The sequence below is a fragment of the Lampetra planeri genome, chromosome 17 (assembly GCF_965212315.1).
Source record: "Lampetra planeri chromosome 17, kcLamPlan1.2.h2, whole genome shotgun sequence".
Taxonomy (NCBI): domain Eukaryota; kingdom Metazoa; phylum Chordata; class Hyperoartia; order Petromyzontiformes; family Petromyzontidae; genus Lampetra; species Lampetra planeri.
Window position 1 is genome coordinate 6313918 of NC_136123.1, and position 27960 is coordinate 6341877.

The following is a 27960-nucleotide window of genomic DNA, read 5'->3' on the forward strand; positions in this document are numbered from 1 at the left end:
TGTAATGCATATCTGTACTCGGCAGATACGAACAGAGTACTGCCCATTTATAAAGAATTGCCACGATGGGATACGTGCATAGCCGTCAAAATGACTCAATTATGCAAACAACCATTGTTTTTTTTTCATGCTGGGGCTTGTATTATTTGATGCCATCAGACAAGAATGAATTGGCATGCTGAGATGGCCAGATAGCTCAGGGTCCAGTACTGTGGAGATCCTGGGTTGGAATCTGGGCTATGACCCTTAATGAATCAAGAGTTCTTAAGCGCAGTGAGCTAATAGTCTCCCAGTCTGGTCAACAATGACTGCACACACATACCAAAAAACTCAAATACATTTAGATGTGATTCTGCATCAAATTTGGCAAAATTCTAGCTCTCAGAAATAAAAATATGGATTTGACTGTCGTAGGATAAACATTATTCTCTGTAGCAAGGTGGGTGGGGAAGTGCTGCCCTACTGCGTAATAACACAAAGAGGGCAGCTGTGCAAATCAAAATGACAAAGTATTTTTTCCCTCTGCATGCTTAATAAAAAAAAAAACATTCTTAATATCAGTCACAAACCTGACGAGAAAATGCAAAACATTTTTTTGGACAAGTTTGTGTGCATTTGTTGGTGCAACAATAATAAAATAGCAAAAAAAAATTGGCGCTTTATTGCTTTCAATATTTCAAAATTCCACTCGCATGTACACAACAACGTATAATGCAGACTCATTACCCCCAAAACCCGAGCTTTTCTCCTTTGTGTAATGGAAAAAAACACATTGTACATACAAACTTTCTGACATCCTTTCTCGTCAATGCAAAACATGCTAATCTATGTTGTTTGTCATTTATTCTTGTTTACTTGCGAGGTCTACGAGGACGCAATGTTCCAAAATGAATAAACTTTAAAGCGTTGACAATCAGTTGTCACTGTGAAGCCGTGATATTAACGCGGACAGATTACCAGGCAGTATACCTTTTGTCTTGTGTAAAGATGTTAATACATTGCTCCAGCATTTGCATTGGTCCTGCGCCAACACGCACACACGTGGATCTCACGTGAATGAACGTGCCCTGCACCACTCGATGGCATTCTGCAAGTGTTCCTCTTCGTACACATACCTGAGACCACAATTATCAAAATAGTAGCAGATAACGCAGTTAGGACTGGGAGTCGGGCACCGCACAATGCCCTAGGGTAGGAGTCTGGACCGTACGTCCATGTGAAGGCAGCAATCACTCCGTTTTTGGAGAAGTGCAGCCTTCTTTCTTCATCATGCAGCGACGAACTATGCTGTCGAAGCTGCACAGGTAGAAGAGGGAGATGAGCCGGAAGAGACCCATGGTCACCACCTGCCAGACACGTCACAATCATCATTACCCATCACTGTAATAACTTCATGATATTCACTGGGTGGCCGGGCAGCCAAGTGATGAGATTTAACAATTACATCGATGCACAATGGCCTACCCATGACAATTCTGCGTGTGAGAGCCCACGGTGTATATTTGTGTAAAGAGCGTGAGTGGCAGTAAAATCCACATGCGCATGCTTATTCGGCTTTAATGGTGCCTGCAGAAACATGCACTTCTTTTAATTCCATAAATCAAGCCTTCAACAACCTCTGGCTTAATGCGAGGGACGAAAAAAACCTCACATTCGCATCACCAGAGCACCAAATTGCCACCTACGCCGCGAAACCCACAGATGATTTACCGTAAAAGGGCATGAGGGAGCGATGTGCCGAGGGCTACCGGGGGCAGGCACACAGTGAAACTCTCAAGGGCGGTAGAGCATCCACCATTAAATGTCTATATGCAGCATCAAAAAAAACAACAATAAAAAAAATTGAAATTTAATTTACTCTAGGTCGATGGCCACTGGGCATCTATATAAATATATAAATTGTTCCATGGCGTAAGGATTACGATCATTAAGCCGAGTGCAGACAATCAGCGATGGGTTTTCTACAATTCTAGGTTGCCTGTTCAGCCAATGGAATAAGGCTGCAGCACTCAAGGCAGCCGATTCGAACAAAAATAGTCAATTAGAGTTTGGACGACTCTTTTATTAAATCCACATTTCTCTGTATATCCTTACAAATGCCATCATGCTCCAACCAGAATAAATATTTCCTAATTGTTAAAACTACACTCCCTCTGAAATGTTCGCCTACACTAATACTGCAACGTCGATACTCTTATATAATAGGATTCAGCGCAACTGATAATAAACAGAGACCCATGAGTTAATTTAATGTTGTGTTACACAGTATTCCAGAATTCAGAAACCAGATTAAAGATTAATGGGTTTTAAAAAGCCTATGCTAATAAATAATTACATTATTTCAATGTTTTTTAAAATATCCAAAGTAGCTAGCTGTACAAAACCACCAACGTTTTAAACAATTGTACACATAATATATTGTAGTCCTAGCTTGTCCGCCAAATGTAAAGGAAACGCAAGAAGTAATTTGTGTCCTGTGTTAAATCAATTAATCTGCCACTCATGTCAATGCAATTCCCTGTGAACCAATGGACTAATCGCAGAAAACATCGTGGGAAGGCTGAATCAGCTCGCATCCTCAAAACAGAACAAAAAAAGCCACGTCAGAAATTGCTTTTCATGTCAACATTTCAAAAGGTCATATCAGAGCAAGGTCACAGTCCTACGCCAATGTGATTGCTGACACTGTGCAATGCCGGGCTCACACTCATTGCCTTTTTGCCTTTGTGTGTAGCTTCAACAACAGCCACACACAAAAAGCAAAGGCATATTTAGGCTGAGTGTAGATGTGTTTTTTTCTATTCTCCCATAACATCCTGTCCCTAAACCTCAACCTTCATAATACAATTCCTATTACTCTTTATAATACGCAAGTTCTCCTGTGTGTATAGCATCTTGACATACAGTTATATTTGTACCAATAGCAGTGTAGAAAAATATATTGAATTGTACTGTTCTAACGTCTATTCCCCCGCTCCCCCATCTTCACCAACTCACACTGACCAATGTGGTGAAGTACGGTTAATGAACTGTTAGAAGGCCCTCATCCAGCAGTAGATTGACAAAAGGCCATACATGTAATATGCAATTGCTTGTTTATGTCACTGCTGACACAAGGACTTCCACTGTAGGGACCTCGAGAAGGTAAGTTACCTACTTTTCCACACTGGTCAGACATCTTTAATGAGGTGGGAGGAGCCACACTTTACCATACCACAAACGACCTGCTGAATGGAGGACCCATTGTGAGGGTGGACAGAGGCAGTGTAGAATTAATAAACTTGCTCATTGTGTCCACTGTCAAACCAGGAGATCAAAGTTAACTATTGACCTCTGCACTGCCGGTCCAGTGTCCTTACCATTACACATTCATAGAAATCTGCAGCGATATTTCAGCAAAGAACAAGAGGCTATTTGAGCCTGTGGGTGGTTGGGTGTGCACCTGCTGAAGGCCTTCGGTGATGCTGGTGACTGGGGACATGCCGGACGTAAGGGAGCAAAGCATGTAGCCGTCGGAGCCCACAGAACTGTTAAAGTTTCCGAGCTGAAATAATGGAAAAAAAAAGCAAGCGCCAACGTGTCAAATGACGAGGTGTGAGATTCAATAGACAAACTCTTGCCAGGGAAGATGAATCACCGTGACAGGCCTACCATTATTGTACTTAGCCCCATTCACACAAATTTTAATGGAGACAACACAAAGGTGTAAAATCAAACAACGGATGTTTTTCACCCCCATTTCAGCCGATTCTGTTGGAAATGTTACAGCCCACACAATGACTGTAATGACATATTTGTTCTCGGGCTAGAAAAATACCCATTGCACTGAGCTTACCCCTAAATGGAAGGCTTCACTAACGCATAAGTGAAACTTTGCAAAAAGGAACCAACCAGTTGTGCATAAACAGCACATTCTTTAGGTCAGCAGGTAATAACGACTAAAAGCCATTAAATTGCCACCTGATATACGATTTTAAAAAGACGATTGATTAAATGTTTCTCTCTCATCTTTAGCTGTAGAATGCATCAAATATTGCTTTACTACAAAACGAACATTTACCACGTTCAACCAATCGCCTGCAATTCAATACGGGAATGAGTCATGTGACCTTTTCTGCAAATTGCATTCATCCCCACAGACCGAGAGCCATTCGTTTGTGTGTATGTGTACATATGCACGTGGATCAGATCTGTTATTACAATCACTGAAATTGCAGCTGTCAGCGTGAAGGCTATTTTAAGAAAAAATGCTCCACAGAGGAGATGCATATTCATGCTTCTGAACTCGAGAAAAGCATTCTCACAGTTTTACGCAGGAACATGAAGCAACAAGAATTCACGGAGCATGACTTTAAACCCGAACTAACAAACAGAAGAAACGTTACAAAGTGCAGTCAGCTTCTCCAACGACATTTAACTGAATTAGAATAAATAATCTAATATATATATATATCTAGTGAAGGAACTAGTTGAATAACATATATAAATATCAGCATTCTGGGGCTAAGCTACCATGGGATAAGTGGCACCAAGGCATGTAAGCGAACATAGTCTTCTTATGTATGTTGATTAACTGTGAATAACCCCACTAGTAATATATATCCTTTGTAATTTATATGACTAATTAACACCCCCTTCTGGTCTTCGCTCACAGCGACTACATCCCATGTACCCCTCTATGAAAGACCGAAACAGGAGGATTTCTCCACACTTGTGGTTGTCGCCTGATGAGGGTGGGTGTCATTACTGGCAAAACGTCGTACTCGAATTGTAAATGTTGTGAGTTTACTCTCCAACACACCGGTGTGCTGAACTCGTAACTAATTGTCATGTTTTGTTTAAGTGACAAACCTTAACTAATTGGCTGTGTCGGGTGGTGGCGGGATTAAAAACACATTGATATTTATGCGATCTAACCCCAAAAAAAAAAACCTCTATTACGGATAACATCGTCTTCGTTCATTCAATCTGTTGAACATGCTTTGGTGGTTAGGATCAAGTGCAGGTTATGGCTTACCACAGCATCCTTTACGATGATCTTTGCAACAAATTCTGGTTGGTAGAGGCCGGCGGTCTCTGATATCAGCTTCGTCTCCAGTGGCTGCAGGAAGCGAAATAGCAGAGAGCAGATTGTTAAAAGTTATTGCAATACACATACATAATGATAATAGTAATAATAGTTAAATTTATAACGCGCGCAAATTTGCAGACGTAGTGGCCGCAACTCAGAGTCGCTCAAAAGCACGTGGTTAAAGAGGTGAGTTTTTAAGTCTCTCTTGAAGGAGGCGATTGAGGTGATGCTGCGAATGTGCAGAGGGATATCGTTCCAGACTGTTGGGGCTGCCGAGAAGCGGCGCATAGACACGATGACCATCCTGGATCTTGGTATCAAGAGGAGGTCGTGAGTCGCGCTGCGCAGGCATCTGCCGTGTGCTGAGCTGCAAGCTGTCAATAATGAAGAAAGGTACGGCGGGCAGGCGGATACGGTTTTCCAAAATCAAACAAAAATAGAGCAAAGCATGAACAAGGAGAGTGTACGTTTCAAACCGATGATTATTATGTCTGTTATTCGCCAGGAGCCAGGGACTGTCCTGCTATGTATGGTTGCTGTGGAAATCCCACCTTGCCCTTGATTTCCTCATGAAAGCCAGGGGTGTCCGTGTCTGGTGGAAAGGCCAGTGTCACGTACACATTGTATGGCTTAACCTGGAGGCAAACAACAAACATCACAGAATGCAGCCACTGCCACCACGGGCCACTTGGCCCAAGAACGGCTCTGGATTTTGAATCGCAGAACCCCTGGAGGGGCTTGGTTGTCCATTATAACGTGCACGCAAGGTGATGCACATAACGAAGAAATCACAATGAAGATTCCCGGTCATCATCGTTCTTGTCAGCACCCATGATCGATCCACTGCTGGATGAAGGCTTCCCCAAGTCGTCGCCATCTCTCATGGTTTTGTGATGTAACAAGCCGCCCAGGCACCTGCACCACGAGCTGATTTCATTGCTGAATCTGCTCGCTGGACATGCTCAGGAACGACCAAGAGCGAAAGGATTGACCACCTGTTATCACATATACCAAGCTGGCTTAAAACAATGCCAGGTTTAAATGCTGAACACTAAAGAAATCAAACACTGGCAGTTGTGTTTTTAAAATCCGATTTCAAGAAATATTTTGCAGTGAGCTATAACCGGAAATGCTGTCTCTTCATATTTCTGTCAAACCAATGGGATTCCTCACCCTAAAATTTTGCATGCACATCAAAGTGTCCCCCCATTTTGACTTAAGATGCTTCTTTTGCATTACCACGCTTGTGGAATGCTCTTCCCTTGGAAGAAAAAAAAACGTTGAATCCTTGGCTGTATTTAAGGCCTGGCCAAAAAAATTCTTATTCATGAGATTTATGGTCAGTGTCGTAGCCCATGAACTATTTTAGTCTTAAAATCTAACAACATATTTATTAGATATATTCCTAATATTTTTTGTTAAGTACAGTATACATTGCAGTTAATTAATTTCACAGAATTTACTCTCAGTGCTTTTATAAACACAGTTTGTTTATCCTGTAAAGCAGGCAACTACTTTATAACAGATAGTAAATGTGTTTGGAGAGGTTGCACATTGAGACCTGTGTTGTAAATTGCACGAATAAACGATGCCGAAGTTATTTTTAAGCTTCCTTCATCTTTAAGCAGAAGATAAAATTTGTTTATCAGCAGATAATAGCCCTTTGATTAGCAGGATTGGCAACATACATACATGTTTTCATTCCGGATGACCCTTGCAACGTATGATCTTGTGTTTTGATTTAGTGTGCTGATCTTTAAAGGTGCATTTGAATTTTTTTTATACTCCTACTGATGCTCCTGCTGTTGTGGAGTGACTCATGCAGCCAGCTGTGGCTGCAGGGTTTTGGTGGTACATGTTGTTTATGTCGTTTATTGTGAAAGGTCGGTCACAGTTCCTATGATCACTGTTACATTGCTTTTATGGCTTTATTTTGGTGATTTCGAAAAGTTTTTTGGTTTGGCCATGTTTGTTTGTTGTAGTACAGAGTTAGAATGATGGCTTTAGTCTAAGTTGTCTTGTGGTTGTTGTTTGACTTGCATCCCACTGGGATTTTTGCACTGCGTTCGTGTACGGTGCTTTTTTTCTGGAAGACTTTGCAGTTTTTTCCTGGATTTTTCTGTTTGCGCATAGTCACTTTAAGATATTTTCTTGTTCATGTTTTTGTTTTTTGTTTGTTGCGGTTGCACCCGATTCAAGAGCCGAATGGCTCTCAGGGCTATACCTAATAAATGAAACTGAAAACTGAATACTTTGAGACCAGGGATCTCCTTTCTCAATGAAGACCTGCTGCGTTGTATCATAGCAGAACGGCAGTCAAGGGTCTTTATTTAACACGATTTAATTTGCAGAAATACAATTGGAATAGAGTATTGGTCATTTGTGAATTGTGTTGGAATATCCTGATCAACTACACATGCCAACTTTTGAAGTGGACACATAGCTTCCAAACCAAAGCGATTGCTCATATTGCATATATTTATGTAAATTTTTATGTTTAGAAATGAAAATCTTACTGTTTTCATGGGGGGTGGGGGGTGGGGGAGGTTTTAAATAAAAATGAGAGAAATGCAATCTACACACTTCTCCAATGCATCAAACTGCAATGAATTAAAAAGCAGAATTCTGTAAGGAAATTACAGCTGCGAGCACTCAGACATTTTGGCCTGCCTCCAACTTCAGGGCTCATATTCAATTGCGGGACATTTTTTTTACCAACAATTAGATCCACCCAATGACCCTTATTCACAGCTGTGCATTTGACATTGGTGCGGGCATTCTTTGCAGAAATTATGTGAAGCTTATTTTAAAGAATTTGGAACGAATACAAACAAAATAGTGAAAACCAGATAGTTTACAAACTCATGGATATGGTTTGCTCTGCTCGCTAAGTAATGCAAATTAATTTCCTTTAAATTCAAGTGAACAAAAAGTAACAGTAACAACTGATGTAGGGAAACTGCAGAAGTACACAATCAGGATATTCTTAATCCACAGGCATATGAAGTCAGTGCATGGAATATTCCTACCCTCGCTTATTTTACCACTCAAATGCCTTTCCTTACTAAGTGTATAGGCTACATTCCTCATGTTGCTTATTTTTAAATCTAAAAATATTCTCTTAAACTATAAATCTATAAACTACTTTATTTATTAGGTAAAGTCCACTCAGCTATTTAATTCTTTTTCAGAAGCGACCTGGCCACAAATAATATCTCAACGAAGTGGCTTATCACGTGGAAATTTATACCAGCCAAATACTTTAAACTCATGTTTCTAAATGTGCAAGGAAAACCCGGAGGACCCGGAGAACGTGCACATTCCAAATATACAGGCATCAGGGTCGGGATCGAACCAGGCGAGACAGATAACATCTCACCACTACGACGCTAGACAATTGCTTAACAGGGTATTCTCCTTTGTCAACATCGAGCTTAATTAAAGTATTATGTACGGTCAGCCTAAATATTAACGAAGGTGATCCCTCGCTCAAACTGAAGGCCACCAATGCCGCTAAAACCACACACACCTCCATCTGCAGGGCCTCGGCCAGACCGCGGAGGGCAAACTTGGTCGGCGAGTACGCCGTGAAGCCGTACAGGCCCAGCTGACCAGCCTGCGAGGACACGTACACCACACGGCCCTTCCGCCGCTCCTTCATGCCCGGCACCACCGCCAGGCTGGTGAACACGCTGCCCAGGTAGTTCACCTCCATCAGCCGCTAATCCAGGCAGGCAGACAAACAGGTGCATGCGGAAGGGTATAAAACACACAACAACACTGCTACACAATTCAGATTGCACGTTAATCTATACAGAGACAAACGTTTCGACACACATCAATAAAAGGGTAAAAGGTTGCAGCTCTGCAATTATGTGTTCATGCCACTGCTGGCAGAAGAGTGCCTCCGCTAACAATGAGAAGAATTTCAACTTGTAAAGTGCAGTTTTCACTCGCTCTCGACGAGATAGAATGAATCAGGGGCACGAGGAACCACAGACAAGAGGGAAGGTAGCCAGGCAGTTAGCCGATGCCAACAATTGCCCCAAACTATGTGGTACTATATATAGTGAGATGCGCTAAGCCAATCAATGATTGATTGTTTACACGTGGGAGGAAACCCGAGCTGCCGGGGAAAACGCAACACATGCGAAAAGACAACACTGTCCCATACAGGTGGAACAGATGGAGATTGGTCCAAATTTTGCTGTAGTGCGACACGTTTCAAAACATTTGTGATCCACAACCCTCACTGTCCCCACAGCACCATTGGAACCTCATTTGCCAGTAAAAAATATGATAATTGTTTTTTTACCCTTCTATCTGGCAACAAAACTGACACCTTTTTTACAAGGAGTCATGTTTGAGTTGTTCGCCTTTTGGCGTCATCTGGTCCAACCCATGTGAGACTAGGCTCTAAGGAAAGCTGTCTCGGGTGTGGACCAATCAACTTCAAGGACAGTGCATATATTATCAGAGTTATGTTTTTTGTTTGCATTATGGCTGCAGGTATTGTGGTCTATGAAAACATGACTCCTTGTAAAAAAGGTGTCAGTTTTGTTGCCAGATAGAAGGGTAAATAAACAATTATCATGTCCCCACAGCGCTTGATTACAGCCGTGCGCTACCACCCTTTACCCGCAAGAGAGCTCCCTGTTGAGGGTAAAGGGCCTACACTTCCACGCTGGCCAAACATCTTTGAAGAAGGTGCACCAACACTTTGGCCCACCACACACACCTTGCCAATCATCTAAGGTGCACCCATTTGTACTCCTGGGTAGATATGAGGCAGGGGGAATAAGAAACTTGCCCATTAATACTATTATTATTTTATTTTACCAGGTAATGCCCACTGAGCTATTAGCTCTTTTTCAGAAGCGATCTGGCCACAAATGATAGCTCAAAGAAATGGCTTATCATGTGGAAATTTAGATCAGCCAAATACTCTAAACGCATTTTTCTAAATGAAAAAATCCACACGACCACGGGGAGAACATGCAAACTCCAAATATACGGGCGTCAGGGCCGGGATCATACCCACGACCTCCTGCACACCAGGCGAGGTAGTTAATATCTCACCATCATTGTTTCAACTACGTGCTAACCATGACACCTCGGCATCATCCCCAAATGTAGTAAACATTATAAAGATATAGACATGATACAATGTCCCAATATTGACCTGAAATAGGCCTTCAGCTATTTTGCCTTTTTGCTGCGAACCTTGAACTCCTGAGGTTTGATGTCTTCAAAGCGTCCGGCGATTGAAGTACCTGCAGCATTGACGAGCATGTCCACCGGCCCAAGTTTCTCTTGAGCCTGTATTCCAAGAGCATTAAAAAACAGAATGCCTGGTATAGCGTACCATGGTCAAACACTATTTTTTACACTATGGTTAAGTAACCTACGATGCCAAAGTGATGTATGCAGTCCAACAAAAACATTGCCCAACTTAAGTGTGTAGTCTATATTCGTGTGGGCCCATGTTAGCCTATGGATCCATTAATGACGTCTGTAGGTTCTATGTAAATCTATGGGTTCATGTACAATTCTGGCCCCTATACAAGTCTGTGGAATCTATGTTAGCTATTGGGTTCAATGTAAGTCTCTGGTTATTATATCAAGTTATCAGAACTATGTCGATGAGTCCAATGCGCATATACGGATCTATGTAAGCAAGTATAACATATACCTTATGGGCTCTACATTAGTCAGTCATGTTACAACGCTTTGTAATCTCAGCACATGTGTGCTAATTTATGTCAGAATGTGACCACAGCTCACCTGTTTAATGACACTTTCAACTTGGTTGAAGTCATTTGACACATCCACCGAGATGCACAGCACTGCCTTAACGTTTAAAAACCACAAACACACAACATCTGTATTAGACAAATATGTACAGAATAATCATACCAGAAAACATTGATTCACTGCACTAATATTTATTTAGAGCTGCTTTTTTTGTTTAGTTTGTTGTTCTTACCCCCGCACCTCCCATTAGCACCGGTTTGCTAAGTCCGGTGCGAATAAGTTAATCATACTAACACCACTCTTTAATCAAATTTAAAATACAAATAAACTATGAAACCATTGCAACTTTCAATATTATATTCTTGAGGAACACCTCATACCTGGCTTTCATTCACAACGTGCTCTTCAGCCTCCCTCTTCGCCTGCAGAAGCTTCGTCTGCAGACAAAGCAAGACAACGTTGTCACGCACGTGACTCATGAAACGTTTGTTTGTGTAACTGGTAGCCACTGAACGCACGGAGCAATACACTTCACATCATACACCTTTCTAACGGAGAAACGAGGGAAAATATGCCACGCGGTGACTTAGGCTTGCCACAGTGCCGTATGTACGGTGCATTGTTACTAACATTCTGCTATGAAAAGTTCTCGATTTTCTGAACCAGTAAATGGTTACTGGCTTACCAGTTGTCAATAAACAACCCTAATGTGTACATTAAGGGCTGGAAACCAAGCAGTGCTGATATTAATATAAGGATTTACATTGATATGGTGTTTAAATGCCTCAGCAACTCAATGTGCATTGAACCACATCTTATCTCAACAATTTCAATGGCCATCTGCAGTCTAGCCAAGGGGATCCCCCAAACTACCAAGTGGAAATTGTCCCGTGTGACATGAGGTGTGCACAGAAATAGCCTGCAAATGAGCATGAAATCTGGCAGAAGATGGCAATGTTGCTACGTGGTTTGTCACAATGAAGCAATTTGTGAGTAATTAATCAAACATTTCTAATGTGGACCATGACTGGAGGCCCACACGGTTCACTCTTTTTTTCAAATAACGTCACGGCACCTTTAGATTCCATTGTGAGACATATATGACTTTACACACTTCCACAAAACAGGTTTTTTTGGGTTAGATATCATAAATATAAACGTGTCGTGAAACCCGACACCACCCGACACAGCCAATTAGTAAGGTTTGCCACGTAAAACAAAGAATGCCAATTCGTTACTAGTACAGCACACCGGTGTGTTTGAGAGCAGATCCACAACATTTACTATCGCGAAAGCCGACGTGTCAAACTGACACACTTCCAGTACAAACCAGGGGCGGTCGCCGGACTTGAGCCACAAACCTTTTGAAAAAGCATCAACCACGCTCCGAATCGGCCACGTCACCGATCAAGCTGAGGATCAACGACAACTGACAACACCGCGTGTGGGTTTTCACCTCGTTCCTGGCCACCAGAGTAACACAGGCTCCTTGTCGGACACACTCGATGGCGATGGCTTTCCCAATGCCACTAGATCCACCAGTCACCTGCAAATGGACACATTGTCAAAAGATTCACTTGTTAGCTTGTTTGGGCTGCTGAAGCGAGAGGTATGAACCATGAAGATCGGCAATAGATCAGCACTAGGTGCTCACAATACCAATACAAATACCAATATCAGACATTCGCCACTAAGTGACGGTGACGTCACCATGGCGCCTGTGCCAGGTCAGGTGCACTTCGAGGCCACGTGAAGTGTCGAAGGCTCGCTGACAGGAGGTCTCGGGACAGACCCAGCAGGTACCATGGGTTGCCTGACTGAGATGACTGGTAGATGCACCAGCTGTACCCCCCTACTGTGCCAACTTGCTGAATTTTAGCTGCCCGGCGCTCCGCCCATTGTTGTGAGCGTCGCTCCTCTGCCCTCCGTTGTTGCTGGAGGGTGATTCTCTCCAACTACCCAGTAGTATATATATTATTGGTTCTTTCGGTAAAGTCACGTAGATAGAAAACAAAAATATAAAGCAAAAAATCCACGACGTTTCGATCGCAACACAAGCGGTCTTCTTCAGGTGGAGAGAAAAAAGTAGTGTCCTTCACAGGCCTCCTCCATAGAGGCCAATCTTGAGACCGCTGGTACCAGTCATCGGCAAGTTCACTCAGCTCCACATCCTCCCGTACTGTATTAGTCCATCTCTTCTCCAGCACATGTTGTGCCTGTTTAGCCCCCTCTATGCAGTCAAACAGAAGCTGCTTGGGCAGGCGGTGGCTGGGCATGTGGGCTACATGACCCAGCCAATGCCTGCCAGAGGTGCTCACTGACGGGAATGTGTCCAGATCTTTCAAGGATTTGTGAGCTCCTCCCACAATTCAGCCTGGTTAAACCCAGGATGGATCGTAGGCATGCCAGCCTGAATGTTTCTAACTGGTGCAGATGTTCCATACGAAGGGTCCCCGTTTCACAAGCATAAAGGGAGGGCATGGCTGTGGCCGAGAAGACCCGAAGAATCATGTAGAGCAACAGACCAGGTAATTTCCACACAGCATTGGGCAGCCAATGAAAAGATAATGCCGCCCGGCTGATTCGGAGTGAGACCTCTGCTGTCAAACCAGAGCTGGTCATAAGCACACTGCCCAGGCATGGGAAACTCTCCACTCTCTCCACAACCGCTCCATCACCAATGGGGAGCTTAGGGGGTGGAGTTTTTGATGGCAAAAATTCCCCGGGCAGGTGCTTAGTTTTGATGGGGCTGATGGTAAGACCCCACCTCTAAGTGGCACACTCCACGTTTAGCAGCAGCGCCTCCTACTCCTCTGAGTGAGCAGCAATCACCAGATCATCAGCATACATAACATGGTTGACCAATAGGGAACCAATCCCTCGACCGCACCCGGGCACTGATCAGCCTCCCGTTGTATCTGTACCAGATGGAAATTCCTCCGGTACAGCCATGGAAAGCTTCTCGAACTACGTGGTCAAAGTTGATGTTAAACAATGTGGGAGCCAGAGGACATCTCTGTCGCATGCCAAGGTGAACAGGGAATGGCTCCGACTCCTGGCCATATAACTTTACCCAGGCTTTTATATTGTTATTTGTATTGTGTTTCCACCACGATGGAAAACACAAACCACGGTGGAAAACACAATACAAATCACACGCATACATACCTGCAATACTTTATGTTAGGCAGCACCTATTAAGTCAACATGCACAACATAACAAGGCTGCGAGGCACCCACCGCATCCTGGCACAATTGTCTTCCCACTACAACTTAATAGGGGGTCCCAAAAATGTTGGCGTTGTTTCATTTATGTAACCGGGAGATGAAATAAACACTGAGCGACAAGAAAAAGCATTGCCTCTTTTGCAAGGGTGACCCTAGGTTGCATGTTCACTACACCTTTGAATTATGGGCAAAGTGTACAAGAAAAATGCCAAGTGGTATTTGAGCACCGCAGGCCAAAGCCACATGACCACCGCCATAACGGTGGGGGTGGGTCAGGAAGAAGAGTTGAGCGGAGGGTACGGAAGCTGCAACAGCAGCAGCAGCATTACAAGCGCAGGTTGATGGGCAGACAGAGAGAAAAAGAGAGATGAGAGACGGGGGGCAGAGGGAGAGAGAAAGCGAGAGACAGCGTGCAAGAGACAGCAAGACCGACAAGAAGAATCACAAGAACTGAGGGAGAAATCAGGGAGATATAAACAGAGAGACGAAGGGCGATGATGAGAGGCAGAACGAGTTGGAGGCAGAGAGAGACAGAGGGAGCAACAGAGACAAAGAGAGAGATACACACAGAGACAGGGGCAAGCAGAGACTAATCGTGACGTAGTGTGTGACTTCTCAGTTAATTTGTTGAAAAGTCGAATAAAAATAATTATTTGGCTTTACATTCACATTTAGAGAATACTTAGTGAAGGTATTTGGCATTTAGGATAAAAGTGATTTTTGGTACACGACCTACAAATTAGACCACATCATAAAGATTACTTTGAGGCCAAGACCACAACACAGAAACCCCCCCCCCCCAGATTTGTCCCTTTAAATGCACAGCAGAAAACAAGGCAAAAAAAACAAAGCACGTAAAGTATTTTTGTGTCCGGTTTTGACTTCATGTGCAGAGTTAAATTACTTTAAAGTCTACATAAATACTTCTAGACAAGAGTGTTTCTTACACGTTGTACTTTTATCATCATATTCAAGCCTCAGGGGTGTTTTCTGTTTTGCTAAAGATTCGTTTTTTATCATAAACAAACAAAACTGCATTACTTCAGTTCATTGAACTCGGCAACCAACGACTGAAAATTCTGATAAGACTAAAGTCTAAACTACATACTTTTATCTATTTGTTTGCATAAAAACAAACAAAACTGTTCTTAACTAAAACGGAAGTATAACGGCTGGCTGCAAGATAACAGGAAAAACTGTTTTGTGAACTAAACACAGCGTGATTAAAAACTCAATAGCACATCGGTGATGTTGTAATATAATTACTATTCATATGCACATTTTTTAATAGTATTTTATATTTTTAAGCTACCCATTTTTTATTTAATTCAAGATTCCTAACATTTTTTTTTTACAAAATTCAAATTGAAAACAAATAAAAAATGTTTACAGTGGTTTAACTGCACGTGTATGTTTTTATGGGACAAAACGTTCACATCAACATCACTGTAACGTGTTGTGTTTGAATTGGCTGCACAGCAGAAGCAATATTCCGAGTGAAAGGTCGAGCACCAACAAATCGTATCCACAAGTGCACACGCACGTTTGCAGCATTTTTTTTTTACACGTAGGCTTCGCGACCAATATTATTAATAAACGTTTTGGGGTTAGATCGCGTTATGTATAAATGCGTCGTAACCCTCCACCACCCGACACGGCCAATCAGCAAAAAAGTGTCACATTGACAAAAGACAAATAGATCACTACTTTAGCCCACCGGTGTGTTGAAGCGTGAAACCACAACATTTACAATTTTTAAGTACGACGTTTCGCTGGTAATTGCATCCAGCATCATCGGCCAATTCAACACACGGGTGGGCTAAAGTAGTGAACTATTTGTCTTTTGTCAACGTGACACTTTTTTGCTGATTGGCCGTGTCGGGTGGTGGAGGGTTACGACACATTTATAAATAACGCGATCTAACCCAAAAACTTAATTATGAGCATTTTTCTACTTTTCAAAGCAGATTATGGAAATCTCGCAAGGGTTACCATCAGATGATTAGGCATCTTTTATTTCTGTTTAAGTTGTAATGCAGCAATTACCATGTGCCCTCATGCCACCACACTCCCTAAATCGCTACCAAACACAAAATTCTTACAATGTACAGTAGTACACTTAGATTTACAACGGATTGAAGTAGCTAATACGATCAGAAAACTGGGGGCATTCAAAGACGTACGTTTGTTTTTTAAATGGTGATGCTATCGCTCCAATTCTTTAAAGATTCAAACTTAACCTCCATTACCATACAACCACGTCAATGATAGGCCAACTTATTCTTTCGTACGGCTGATGTAGCTGCAGAACAACTACAATTTCACATTCAGATGGTCAAGCCAAAACTGATGTGCTTGCTCGGCATTTTGATGCAAAATCGACCACTGAAACATGTACCGCGTAATGCTGTTCTTCATTGAAATTCCACATTTTTGCTACTTTGGCTGGCGTTTATTGAAAACATGTGCACACAGTATGGTACAACAGTGCATCTATTGTTTGAAAGAAAATCACCACCCAAATGCTCATCACATGATGTCAGTGTTGTATTTTCTCATCAGTTATTGGTCGTGAAACTCGCATACACAATTGTATAAAATATGAGTAAGGAATGGCTATATTTAGTCGTTATAAGCGTTTTATTTAAACGAAGAGTTACATATTATCTCCAAAAATGTGTCAATCAAGGTTAAATTTCGATTTAAAGCTTTCGTGACTGCAGGGATTCATCTTCTTGGTTCTTTCGGTAAAGTCACGTAAAAGGAAAATAATAAAATAAAAAAACATAATAAAATAATTCTCACGACGTTTCGGCCACAACGCAAGCAGCCGTCTTCAAGTGGAGAACAGGTCTGTCGAGACGGCTGCTTGCGTTGTGGCCGAAACGTCGTGAGAATTATTTCATGTTTTATTCATATTATTTTATTATTTTCCTTCTACGTGACTTTACCGAAAGAACCAAGAAGATCAATGAAGGTTGTTTGGCCATATTTCACTAATGTTCGGGGCCAGCGCCAATTCTTATGCCACTCGCCACTCATGTGAGCTGCGGCTGGGAATGCAAGTGAGGTCAGAAAGTTCACAGTGCAGTGTGCCACTTTGTCACGATTGCGTTTGTTTTCATAAAAAAAAAAGTCTCGCGTCACATTTGTGCTGCAGGCCAATTTTAATAATCGTTTTATTTTGATAGTAAAATTATAAGGCATCAACACCACATGCACTTAATGTGCTAGTGGACGCGGTTAGTTGTACAGCACTATGTGCATGCTACACCTTGGCTTAAAATGTTAAGTTTCATATTCTTTGGGTCTTTCGGTAAAGTCACGCAGGATAGAAAAATAATCAAATGAAAAAAAAATCACGACGTTTCGATCGCAACACAAGCAATCGTCTTCAGGTGAAAAAATAGAGCAGGCGGATTGCTGAGGCAGGAAGAAATACAGCGAGAGAGCTACTACAGCCAAAGGTTATACTGGTAGGAACCTCCTGGTTACACCAGCCCACAGGGGATTATTGTGTCCGTCGTTCAGGGAGGGGCTTGGTGGGGAGGGGAGGGTGGGGAGGGGCTGGGTCGGGAGGGTGGGGCTGGGTGGGGGGTGGGAGGGGAGGGGCTGGGTGGGGAGGGAGGGGCTGGGTGGGGAGGGTGGGGAGGGGCTGGGTGGGGAGGGGCTGGGTGGGGAGGAGCTGGGTGGGGAGGGGAGGGTGGGGCTGGGTGGGGGGTGGGGCTGGGTGGGGCTGGGTGGGGAGGGGCTGGTCACCGCGTGGTGCCCTTATAAAACTCAACGTTTAACCTACTCACGCCAGCTTGTGCCCGCCCTCACAGTCGGCCATATTTGCGGAATACACCACGCCGCCGTTGACCCTGGCCATTGACCGAGCAACCCAACGTTCCTACCAGCTCCCTCCGCAGGAAGGTGTTATATGTTTGAAGTGGGCGGGGCTAGAGGTGGAATTTGCAAGTAAATGTAAGATCGCAGAGCTAGGAATACCTCGGCTAATCATGTCTGCATTCACCACAATACTTGTGGTCAGAATGCAAACTAAAATGAGGGCGATCGGTATGACCTGGGTGTCGCGGTATCTCTCCAGAGAAGTGAGCGACTCGATCAGATGAGCCCTCTTGTCGCGGAGTCTGTTAAAAGATCTAATGGTTGTGTGGAAACCCTCCCCGGAGAGGTGGTTACATCTTGACTTAAAGCTTTCGTGACTGCAGGAATTCATATTCTTTGGGAAACGTCGTGATTTTTTCAATCATTTTATTATTTTTCTATCTGCGTGATTTTACCGGTAGTTAACACTGTGTAACACTAACGAAGTCTCATCACCATACGAGTAAGTTAACACACTAGTTAACACTGTGTAACACTAACAGTGTCACCACCACACGAGCTAGTTAACACACTAGTTGACACTGTGTAACACTAACAGTCTCACCACCACACGAGCTAGTTAACACGCTAGTTAATACTGTGTAACACTAACAGTCTCACCATCACACGAGCTAGTTAACACTGTGTAACACTAACAGTCTCACCACCACACGAGCTAGTTAACACGCTAGTTAACACTGTGTAACACTAACAGTCTCACCATCACACGAGCTAGTTAACACTCTGTAACACTAACAGTATCACCATCACACGAGCTAGTTAACACTGTGTAACACTAACAGTCTCACCACCACACGAGCTAGTTAACACTGTGTAACACTAACAGTGTCACCACCACACGAGCTAGTTAACACACTAGTTAATACTGTGTAACACTAACAGTCTCACCATCACACGAGCTAGTTAACACTGTGTAACACTAACAGTGTCACCACCACACGAGCTAGTTAACACACTAGTTAACACTGTGTAACACTAACAGTCTCACCATCACACGAGCTAGTTAACACTGTGTAACACTAACAGTCTCACCACCACACGAGCTAGTTAACACTGTGTAACACTAACAGTGTCACCACCACACGAGCTAGTTAACACACTAGTTAATACTGTGTAACACTAACAGTCTCACCATCACACGAGCTAGTTAACACTGTGTAACACTAACAGTCTCACCACCACACGAGCTAGTTAACACACTAGTTAACACTGTGTAACACTAACAGTCTCACCACCACACGAGCTAGTTAACACACTAGTTAACACTGTGTAACACTAACAGTCTCACCACCACACGAGCTAGTTAACACGCTAGTTAACACTGTGTAACACTAACAGACTCACCACCACACGAGCTAGTTAACACACTAGTTAACACTGTGTAACACTAACAGTCTCACCACCACACGAGCTAGTTAACACGCTAGTTAACACTGTGTAACACTAACAGTCTCACCACCACACGAGCTAGTTAACACACTAGTTAACACTGTGTAACACTAACAGTCTCACCACCACACGAGCTAGTTAACACTGTGTAACACTAACAGTCTCACCACCACACGAGCTAGTTAACACACTAGTTAATACTGTGAAACACTAACAGTTTCACCACCACACGAGCTAGTTAACACACTAGTTAATACTGTGTAACACTAACAGTCTCACCACCACACCAGCTAGTTAACACTGTGTAAAACTAACAGTCTCACCACCACACGAGCTAGTTAACACACTAGTTAACACTGTGTAACACTAACAGTCTCACCACCACACGAGCTAGTTAACACTGTGTAACACTAACAGTCTCACCACCACACGAGCTAGTTAACACACTAGTTAACACTGTGTAACACTAACAGTCTCACCACCACACGAGCTAGTTAACACACTAGTTAACACTGTGTAACACTAACAGTCTCACCACCACACGAGCTAGTTAACACTGTGTAACACTAACAGTCTCACCACCACACGAGCTAGTTAACACACTAGTTAATACTGTGTAACACTAACAGTCTCACCACCACACCAGCTAGTTAACACTGTGTAACACTAACAGTCTCACCACCACACGAGCTAGTTAACACGCTAGTTAACACTGTGTAACACTAACAGTCTCACCACCACACGAGCTAGTTAACACACTAGTTAACACTGTGTAACACTAACAGTCTCACCACCACACGAGCTAGTTAACACACTAGTTAACAGTGTAACACTAACAGTCTCACCACCACACGAGCTAGTTAACACACTAGTTAACACTGTGTAACACTAACAGTCTCACCACCACACGAGCTAGTTAACACACTAGTTAACAGTGTAACACTAACAGTCTCACCACCACACGAGCTAGTTAACACTGTGTAACACTAACATTCTCACCACTACACGAGCTAGTTATCACACTAGTTAACACTGTGTAACACTAACAGTCTCACCGCCACACGTGCTAGTTAACACACTAGTTAACACTGTAACACTAACAGTCTCACCACCACACGAGCTAGTTAACACTGTGTAACACTAACATTCTCACCACTACACGAGCTAGTTATCACACTAGTTAACACTGTGTAACACTAACATTCTCACCACTACACGAGCTAGTTATCACACTAGTTAACACTGTGTAACACTAACATTCTCACCACTACACGAGCTAGTTAACACACTAGTTAACACTGTGTAACACTAACATTCTCACCACCACACGAGCTAGTTAACACACTAGTTAACACTGTGTAACACTAACATTCTCACCACCACACGAGCTAGTTAACACACTAGTTAACACTGTGTAACACTAACATTCTCACCACCACACGAGCTAGTTAACACACTAGTTAACACTGTGTAACCCAACACTCTCACTGCCATATGAGCTCCTTATCAAGCGAGATGAGAGTTATCTAAACAGTAATTCATGTTAACGAATGCTGACTCGCCTCAAACCCACACCAGCCCTAATGTTATTATATTAGACCAATATTTGACGTGTGTATTCGTGTAGTATTTTGCTCTAATGCCGGGTCTCAACTGTGACATGCAATCCATTAATTCGTGTTAACCATTGCTGATTAGCATCACCTCACCATCACACGAGTTTCACGTAATTGCATGAGTTACAGAGTGTATTGCTGTGAGTTTTCACAGCTGATGACGATTGCTTGTGTTGCAATCTAAAAGTCGTGAGAATTTTATTGTTTAACATTTTTCTTATTTCATTATTTCCCTTCTACGTGACTTTACCGAAAGAACCAAGCATATGAATACCTGCAGTCACGAAAGCTTTAAATCAAAGTGTATCGCTGTAGTTAAACCACTCTAATGCTGGCTCTCACACGTGGCGTTAGCAAGCGCTGTTAACTCTACAGCATTCCGTTAATTCGCGTTAACTCATGCTGCTTAGCAGAGCCTCCACTACCACCAGCAGCAGAAGCAAGTTAATGAGAAGTGTACTTTGTGACGTTGTGTTAATTTGATGCTGGGGAGGGGAGGGGGTCTCACCACCACATGAGCGCCTTACGTTCTTATGCAGTTAACTTAACAGCATGACATGAATTCGCGTTGGCTCATGCTGCTTAGCATAGCCTCCACCACCAACAGCCGAGCTCTCGCCTAACCGTACAAGTGTACTCGTTGTCAGTGTTACTTTGATGCTGGAAGAGGGAGGAGGTGGTGGGGGGTCTCACCACCACATGAGCGCCTTACGCTCGTATGCAGTTAACTCAACAGCATGACATGAATTCGCGTTGGCTCATGCTGCTTAGCATAGCCTCCACGACCACCAGCCGAGCTCTCGCCTAACTGTACAAATGTACTCGGTGTCAGTGTTACTTTGATGCTGGAAGGTGGTGGTGGTGGTGGGGGGTCTCTCACCACCACATGAGCGCCGCTGAGCCCCAGTCGCGCGGGGCTGACGAGGGGAGACAGCATGTACAGCAGCAGCACGAATGCCACCACGAACGCCACCGCCACCAGCAGCATTACCGACTGGAGCGACACGACGCCTAACATCGATGGGTTTTGTTGCTTTTAAATAGATGCGGCGACGACGATAACAACACAAAACAACCGCCCCCCTCCCCCACACACACAATTAGCGACGATTGAATGTTTTTAATTCTCTCTCTCTCTGCCACCCACTGAACCAGGGAAATGTTGACAGACGTGGGAGGACGCTCACTCGCTTCCGGGTTCAAAGGGCACGCACGGGGGAAGGGGGAGGGGCGGCGGGGCGGGGGGGTGTCGTGATCGGACGCCAAGCAATGGGAGAGCGCTCAATCCAATTGCAGTCAGTGGAGAGAAAGACACACACTCAGCTAAAACTCATGAACACTGTCTTTTGTTCATTAGATTTTACCATACTTCTTTGGGTAAAGTCACGTAAGCTTCAAATGAAGATTAGATTTTACCAGGCAAGGCCACGCTTTTGTGGTGGCGAGAATTTGTGAGGGTTACACAGTGTTCAACTTTTTGCGGAAGCCAACTGATTATTGCAAATGATAGCTCGACGAATTGGCTTATCACTACGTGGACATTTTATAGCAGCCTAATACTCCGAACGGCATGTTGCGAAATGTAGAGGGGAACAAGTAAACCCGTAAAAACAAACTTTTTCACTATAAATCCTTTATATGCGTGGCATCGGGGCGGCTAGAGTCCTATCGTCGTCTGGCTTGAGATGGCTGCCACCTATGGGTCAGATGATTGTCTGGCAGCATTAAACAATTGGTAATTAAATATTTAAACATTTTCCCCTAAACAGTGTAAAATTTTTGAAAAAAAATTTCACGAAAATACATTGTCACGCACAACGAGTCTGTGTGCAAAATGTCAGCTCGATCGGATCACGGGAAGTGGGTTAAAAAACGACCGAAAGATTTGCACGGTCCTAAGCAAGCAAGCGAACTTAATATAAAGGATTTAAAAAAACGGAGGGCCCGGAGAGAAATCCACGCGACCACGAGGACAGAAAGAGAGAGACACGCAAAACTACAAATATACAGGCGTCAGGATCGGAATCGAACCCACGACCTCCTGTATAACACGCAAGGTAGTTAACAGCTCGCTAGCATTTGATGAAGTGTCAAATTTTATTTGAACTCGTGTATTGAGTATCTAACTCTCAGCTTTAGTTGTTGTGGACGGGCGTGGGGGGGGATATTGCGGATCCTGTTATTCAAAGAAGACCTGATGTAGACAGTGATGAGAAGGAAACTGGCACTATTTGGACACACGTAAGACGGACAACAGGGAAATTAAAAGTGTGTCTGTTCGGCAAAATGGAAATAAATGTAAAGAGAGGAAGACCTGACAGAAAATGGCTTGACGACATAAGAGGTTGGTGCCAGAAGATGTGCACTACTTGAGTAGATTGGCACCAGAGAGAGGAAAGTGGGCACAAAAACCTACGGGTTACTTGCTAATGGATCGTGGTGATGATGCTATCTGAGAGTTTATCCGCATTTCTACTCCACCTATCCGTGGTGGAAAAAATATTTGCGGATAATAGTATGAATTTGCCTTTCAACTCTTATCAATAAAAAAGTATAATAGAAGTAATTTTGCAATGAAATATTGGGAAAATTGCAAAAATTTAAAACATAGGGCCGCTAAAAAAATTTAGTTTTCAGACTCAATAGTTCCCGTGGTTAATAGTATAGGCACATAATTATTCTGTAATCGATTCATTTAAATTACTAAGCTCGTGATACATGAATTAAATCGCGTGTGAACGACTACATGTTATTACGTTTGAATGTGTTTTATGTAACGAGTTCACGTGACCCTTCCAGGCCCTCGCAGCGTTTTACTAGAATCAGTTTTGTGACACAAAGCTTCAGTTTGAACTACATGCGTTACCTCCCAACCCACACCCCGCCCCCCACATTCACCATGTCCCCCCCCCCTCCTTCCCCCGCAACTATATAATTTCTCATGGGACCTCCTTTGCCAGTACCAAAATATGATAATAGGTTTTCCCCTTTTTTCTGGCAACAAAACAGGTGTCAGAGCTGTCTTTGGTGTGGACCAATCAGTTTCAAAGACAATGCATATATTATTAGAGTATGTGTTTTGTTTGTTTGCATTTTGACCACAAGTATTGTGGTTAATGCAGACATGATTCCTTGTAAAAGGTTTCAGTTTTGTGTTTTAACATCTTAACACCTGTTTTGTTGCCAGAAAAAAGGGGAAAACCTATTCTCATATATAATTCCTCGTCACAGCCATCTCTTAGACACACTTAAGCGGTTGTGCTTTCGCTGCGTTGTCTCAACCTGAAGACGGATGCTTGTGTTGCACCCAAAACGTCGTGGTTTTAATTTAGTTGTTTTCATTTTTAATTTATTGTATTTTATCCCTACGTAACTTTACCGAAAAAAACAAAGAGTACAGTTTTGTCACACTCCAAAAAAATACCCAACTCACCACATTCATCATTAATACTAATAATATAAATATAAATACCCTATGCGATTATGGGATTTAATACATTCTTATAAAGCGTTGCTTATGTTATCTATCGTGGAGGAAGGATGATGAGTTCATTTTGATTTGAAGCTTTCGTGACTGCAGGGATCCATACTCTGGTTCTTTCGGTAAAGTCACGTAGGTATAAAATAAAATACATCACGACGTTTCAGGCGCAACACAAGCGTCCATCATTTTATACCTACGTGACTTTACTGAAAGAACCAAAGAGTATGATGATGAATTAATTTGACTCATTAATCCCCTTTCCCCCCCCACACACTTTGCGCAAGAGCGCAGAAGTGTGGTTACCACATCTACGCCTCGATATAAGGAACGAAACAGTTGGACGAATAACAAACTAAACACAAAAAGCAGTTCTAAATAAGCGAGTTTTCAATTTCCAAAGAAATTAGAGAATGCTCGAACCAATACGAAGCCATGACCAACACGAGCTCCGGATGATCGCTGCAAAGTATGATCTGTGTTTTGATTTAGTGTGCTGATCTTAAAGGTGCATTGAAAAATGTTGATACTCCGACTGATGCTCCTGCTGTTGTGGAGTGACTCATGCAGCCAGCTATGGCTGCAGAGTTTTGGTAGTACATGTTGTTTACGTAGTTTATTGTGAAAATTCGGTCACAGTTCCTATGATCACTGTTTCATTGCTTTTATGGATTTATTTTGGTGATTTTCGAAAAGTTTTTTGGTTTGGCCATGTTTGTTTTGTGGTTGTTGTTGTTTGACTTGCATCCCACTGGGATTTTTGCACACAGCGTTGGTGTACGGTGCTTTTTCTGAAATATTTTGCTGTCTTTTCTTGGATTTTCTGTTTGCACAGTCACTTTAAGATGTTTTCTTGTTCATGTTTTTGTTTTTTGTTTGTTGCGGTTGCACCCGATTCAAGAGCCGAATGGCTCACAGGGCTATACCTAATAAATGAACTTGAACTTGAACAGTTCAGAGGGCCCCACCAGCAACACAGCAGTGGGGAGAGAGGGCAAAGCGTGCAAGCTCCGTGCATGGGCACGATAACGCATTCACACTCAGCCCTGCCGGTCGCTGACGCTGAGCTACCCTCCTCCAGGCTGCACGCACGGGCTTGTGTCCTTTGTTGGCCTTGCCTGACGCAGACAGCTGTCAATGACACTTCAACCTTCCGCCACACGGAGATACTGAAGAGGATCGTCGGCATAAGATGCCCAAGCCCGGCCATCGGCCTCAGCGAGTGACAACTTTGACAATATGTATTTAAAAAAATCTGCCACAAATTTATCATAATTTTGGTAAACGGCCTCATGCAATGATACAGAAAATCTAATGTTAATGTATTGTGCAGATCATTGCAACCGATTGTGGTAAAGAATGGCACACTGCATTTTATTAAAATGTTGAACTGAATAATGCGTTGAAATTAAACATGTAATTTGCAAGGGTGTCTATGTGTGCCGATAACACAGAAATACCTGATATCCCGAAGAGAGGTTTTTGGGTTAAATCGCGTAATTATAAATATGTAGTTCAACCAGCCACCACCCGACACAGCCATTTAGAGTAAACCCAATTGTTAATGTTGTGTGTTTACTCTCTAACACACCAATGTACTGAACTAGTAACGAATTTGCATGTTTCGTTTACGTGACGAACCTTACTAAATGGGTGTGTCGTGTGGTGGCGGGTTTAACGACTAATTCATATTTATACGCTCTAACCCAAATCGCGATAAGCTGACCTGATATCCCTTCACACAGTAGGTGGCACAATTTTTCCAACCACTCCACCACCAAGAGTTCGTCGTAATGTTCGTCGTAAGACAGTCACACTCGTGTTGTTTGTTCTCAGAGCCGGGGTTCCGCTACATGAAATGAAGAAGACCATTTTATGGTTTGGGCTTTATGTGCAGTCATTGGTGAATGACAGGTCAATGTCTGCTAAGTGTGAGTAGACCAGCCAAGAAACTCAACGATGGAGCGAGTGACTCACATTAGAAATTTGCGAGTTCATATTCTGGTTTGCACTTCACTCAGCCCATCATGCATTCGTGGTCGATAAAATACCATTCCACTTTGTGGGGAAGTTAAGAGTGGTTGTCCTATAGACTCAATTCCGCCATAGGGATGTGGATTATCCAGGGTTGGAAACAGATGATGACTTACAGCTATAACCACAATCATAACGACAACAGCCAGAATATAATCACAACCACAATATAGCAACAACCAGAAGCAACCACATTCTTACCATAACCACAACGCGCCGTGACGCTTTCCCGTGTCAAACATAACAAAATAATAATGGTTTATTTTTATTATTTTATTATTTCCCTTCTACGTGACTTTATTTTATTTCCCTTCTACGTGACTTACCGAAAGAACCAAGAAGACTATAGACATTATTGTAAAAAAATAATTAAAAGTCCATCCCATGTGTTAGTGAATTTTTTAAAATTTTAGGCAGGAAATGGCAGGAAATTAGTTTTCAAATTTAGATTTTTTTTTTCGGGGGGGGGACCCCAGACCCCCTGCAAGATAATTATGTTTAATTTATATTATTTTATTATTTCCCTTCTACGTGACTTTACCGAAAGAACCATGAAGATGAATCCCTGCAGTCACGAAAGCTTTAAATAGAAATTTAATGTCTATAGTGTATTGTATTACATTGCTCTTTTTTTACCTTTTCTTGTTTCATTGTATGTAATGGCAGAGATTAGGGATTCATAAAGTACAACCATAACCTCAATCATATAAACAGAAATCGATGCATTGTGGCCAAGGTTTAGCAAATTGTTTTTATTTACATAGCATCGCTATAAAACATTTTACAAATGTTTTTATAGCAATATATTGGTGGGGATATTTTGAGCATATTTGAATATGGGGGGGGGGGGGATGCGTCCCCCACCCAATATATATTATAATTACGGCCTTGGCCCAGGCAGAGTTTCGAGTATTACTTATTGAGTCCAAGTGCAACAATCCCAACGCCTGGCAGGGAAGAGCGAGAGATCGTACGCTCTGCTCAAGCAGAGTTCCCAGCCGGGACGATACAATGCTGGCGATCGAATACACGCAAAACCCTTTTCAGGGAGAAATGTCGATGATTTCGAGACGACAGTTGTACTCACGGCATCTGGAAGTGGGACCATACACACTCGTCCCTGAGTCTATGTGGCGTCGAGCCTTTGGGTAGGGGCCGTCCATAAATGACGTCATGCACCTAGGCGGGGGGGGGGGGGTCAGACATTTGTGACGATGTGTGACAAGTGGAGGGGGGGGCGGTTTGAGAAATGTGACGTCACATAAAAATGCGCAACTTTGAATAAATATAGACAACACGTTCTACTTAATTAAATAGACTTTTTAATACATGTTTTCTCCTACAACATCAGAGTGCAGCGCCACATTAAATACGCACTACAATGACAATAGTTTAACGCGATTTGAAGCATGTTTTATTTTTTTGGGGGGGGGGGAGGGCAGAGCTTTGTGACGTCATATTTGTGGGGGGGGGGGGGTCTGACTTTTTGTGACGCC

The 27960-nt window shown here is 42.9% G+C and overlaps 1 protein-coding gene across 2 annotated transcripts; it reads right to left on the reverse strand.

Annotated features, from left to right (window-relative positions):
* Nucleotides 1–633: 633 nt before the first annotated feature.
* KDSR (3-ketodihydrosphingosine reductase) lies at nucleotides 634–27587 on the reverse strand. 2 transcript variants are annotated; one of them, XM_078602024.1, is made up of 10 exons: nucleotides 27552–27587; nucleotides 12282–12371; nucleotides 11206–11262; nucleotides 10856–10921; nucleotides 10295–10390; nucleotides 8601–8792; nucleotides 5623–5706; nucleotides 5018–5101; nucleotides 3443–3544; nucleotides 634–1346 (listed from the first exon to the last, which is right to left on the reverse strand). In XM_078602024.1, the coding sequence occupies exons 1-10, from the start codon at nucleotides 27570–27572 to the stop codon at nucleotides 1230–1232; spliced, it is 909 nt and encodes a 302-aa protein (XP_078458150.1). In that variant the 5' UTR covers nucleotides 27573–27587; the 3' UTR covers nucleotides 634–1229. The 2 variants fall into 2 exon arrangements, with proteins under 2 accessions (XP_078458150.1, XP_078458149.1); XM_078602023.1 differs by lacking the exon at nucleotides 27552–27587 and adding an exon at nucleotides 21830–22150.
* Between the last annotated feature and the right edge of the window lie 373 nt (nucleotides 27588–27960).

What these genes read in the sequence shown, in the direction of transcription:
- KDSR (XM_078602023.1), bottom strand. Translation starts at nt 21,967, where the DNA reads ATGTTAGGCGTCGTGTCGCTCCAGTCGGTAATGCTGCTGGTGGCGGTG. An exon ending in ATGAGGAAATCAAGGGCAAG is followed by an intron (nt 5,102 to 5,622) that starts GTGGGATTTCCA and finishes CGCTTCCTGCAG; the next exon opens with CCACTGGAGACGAAGCTGAT. An exon ending in TCATCGTAAAGGATGCTGTG is followed by an intron (nt 3,545 to 5,017) that starts GTAAGCCATAAC and finishes CCATTATTTCAG; the next exon opens with CTCGGAAACTTTAACAGTTC.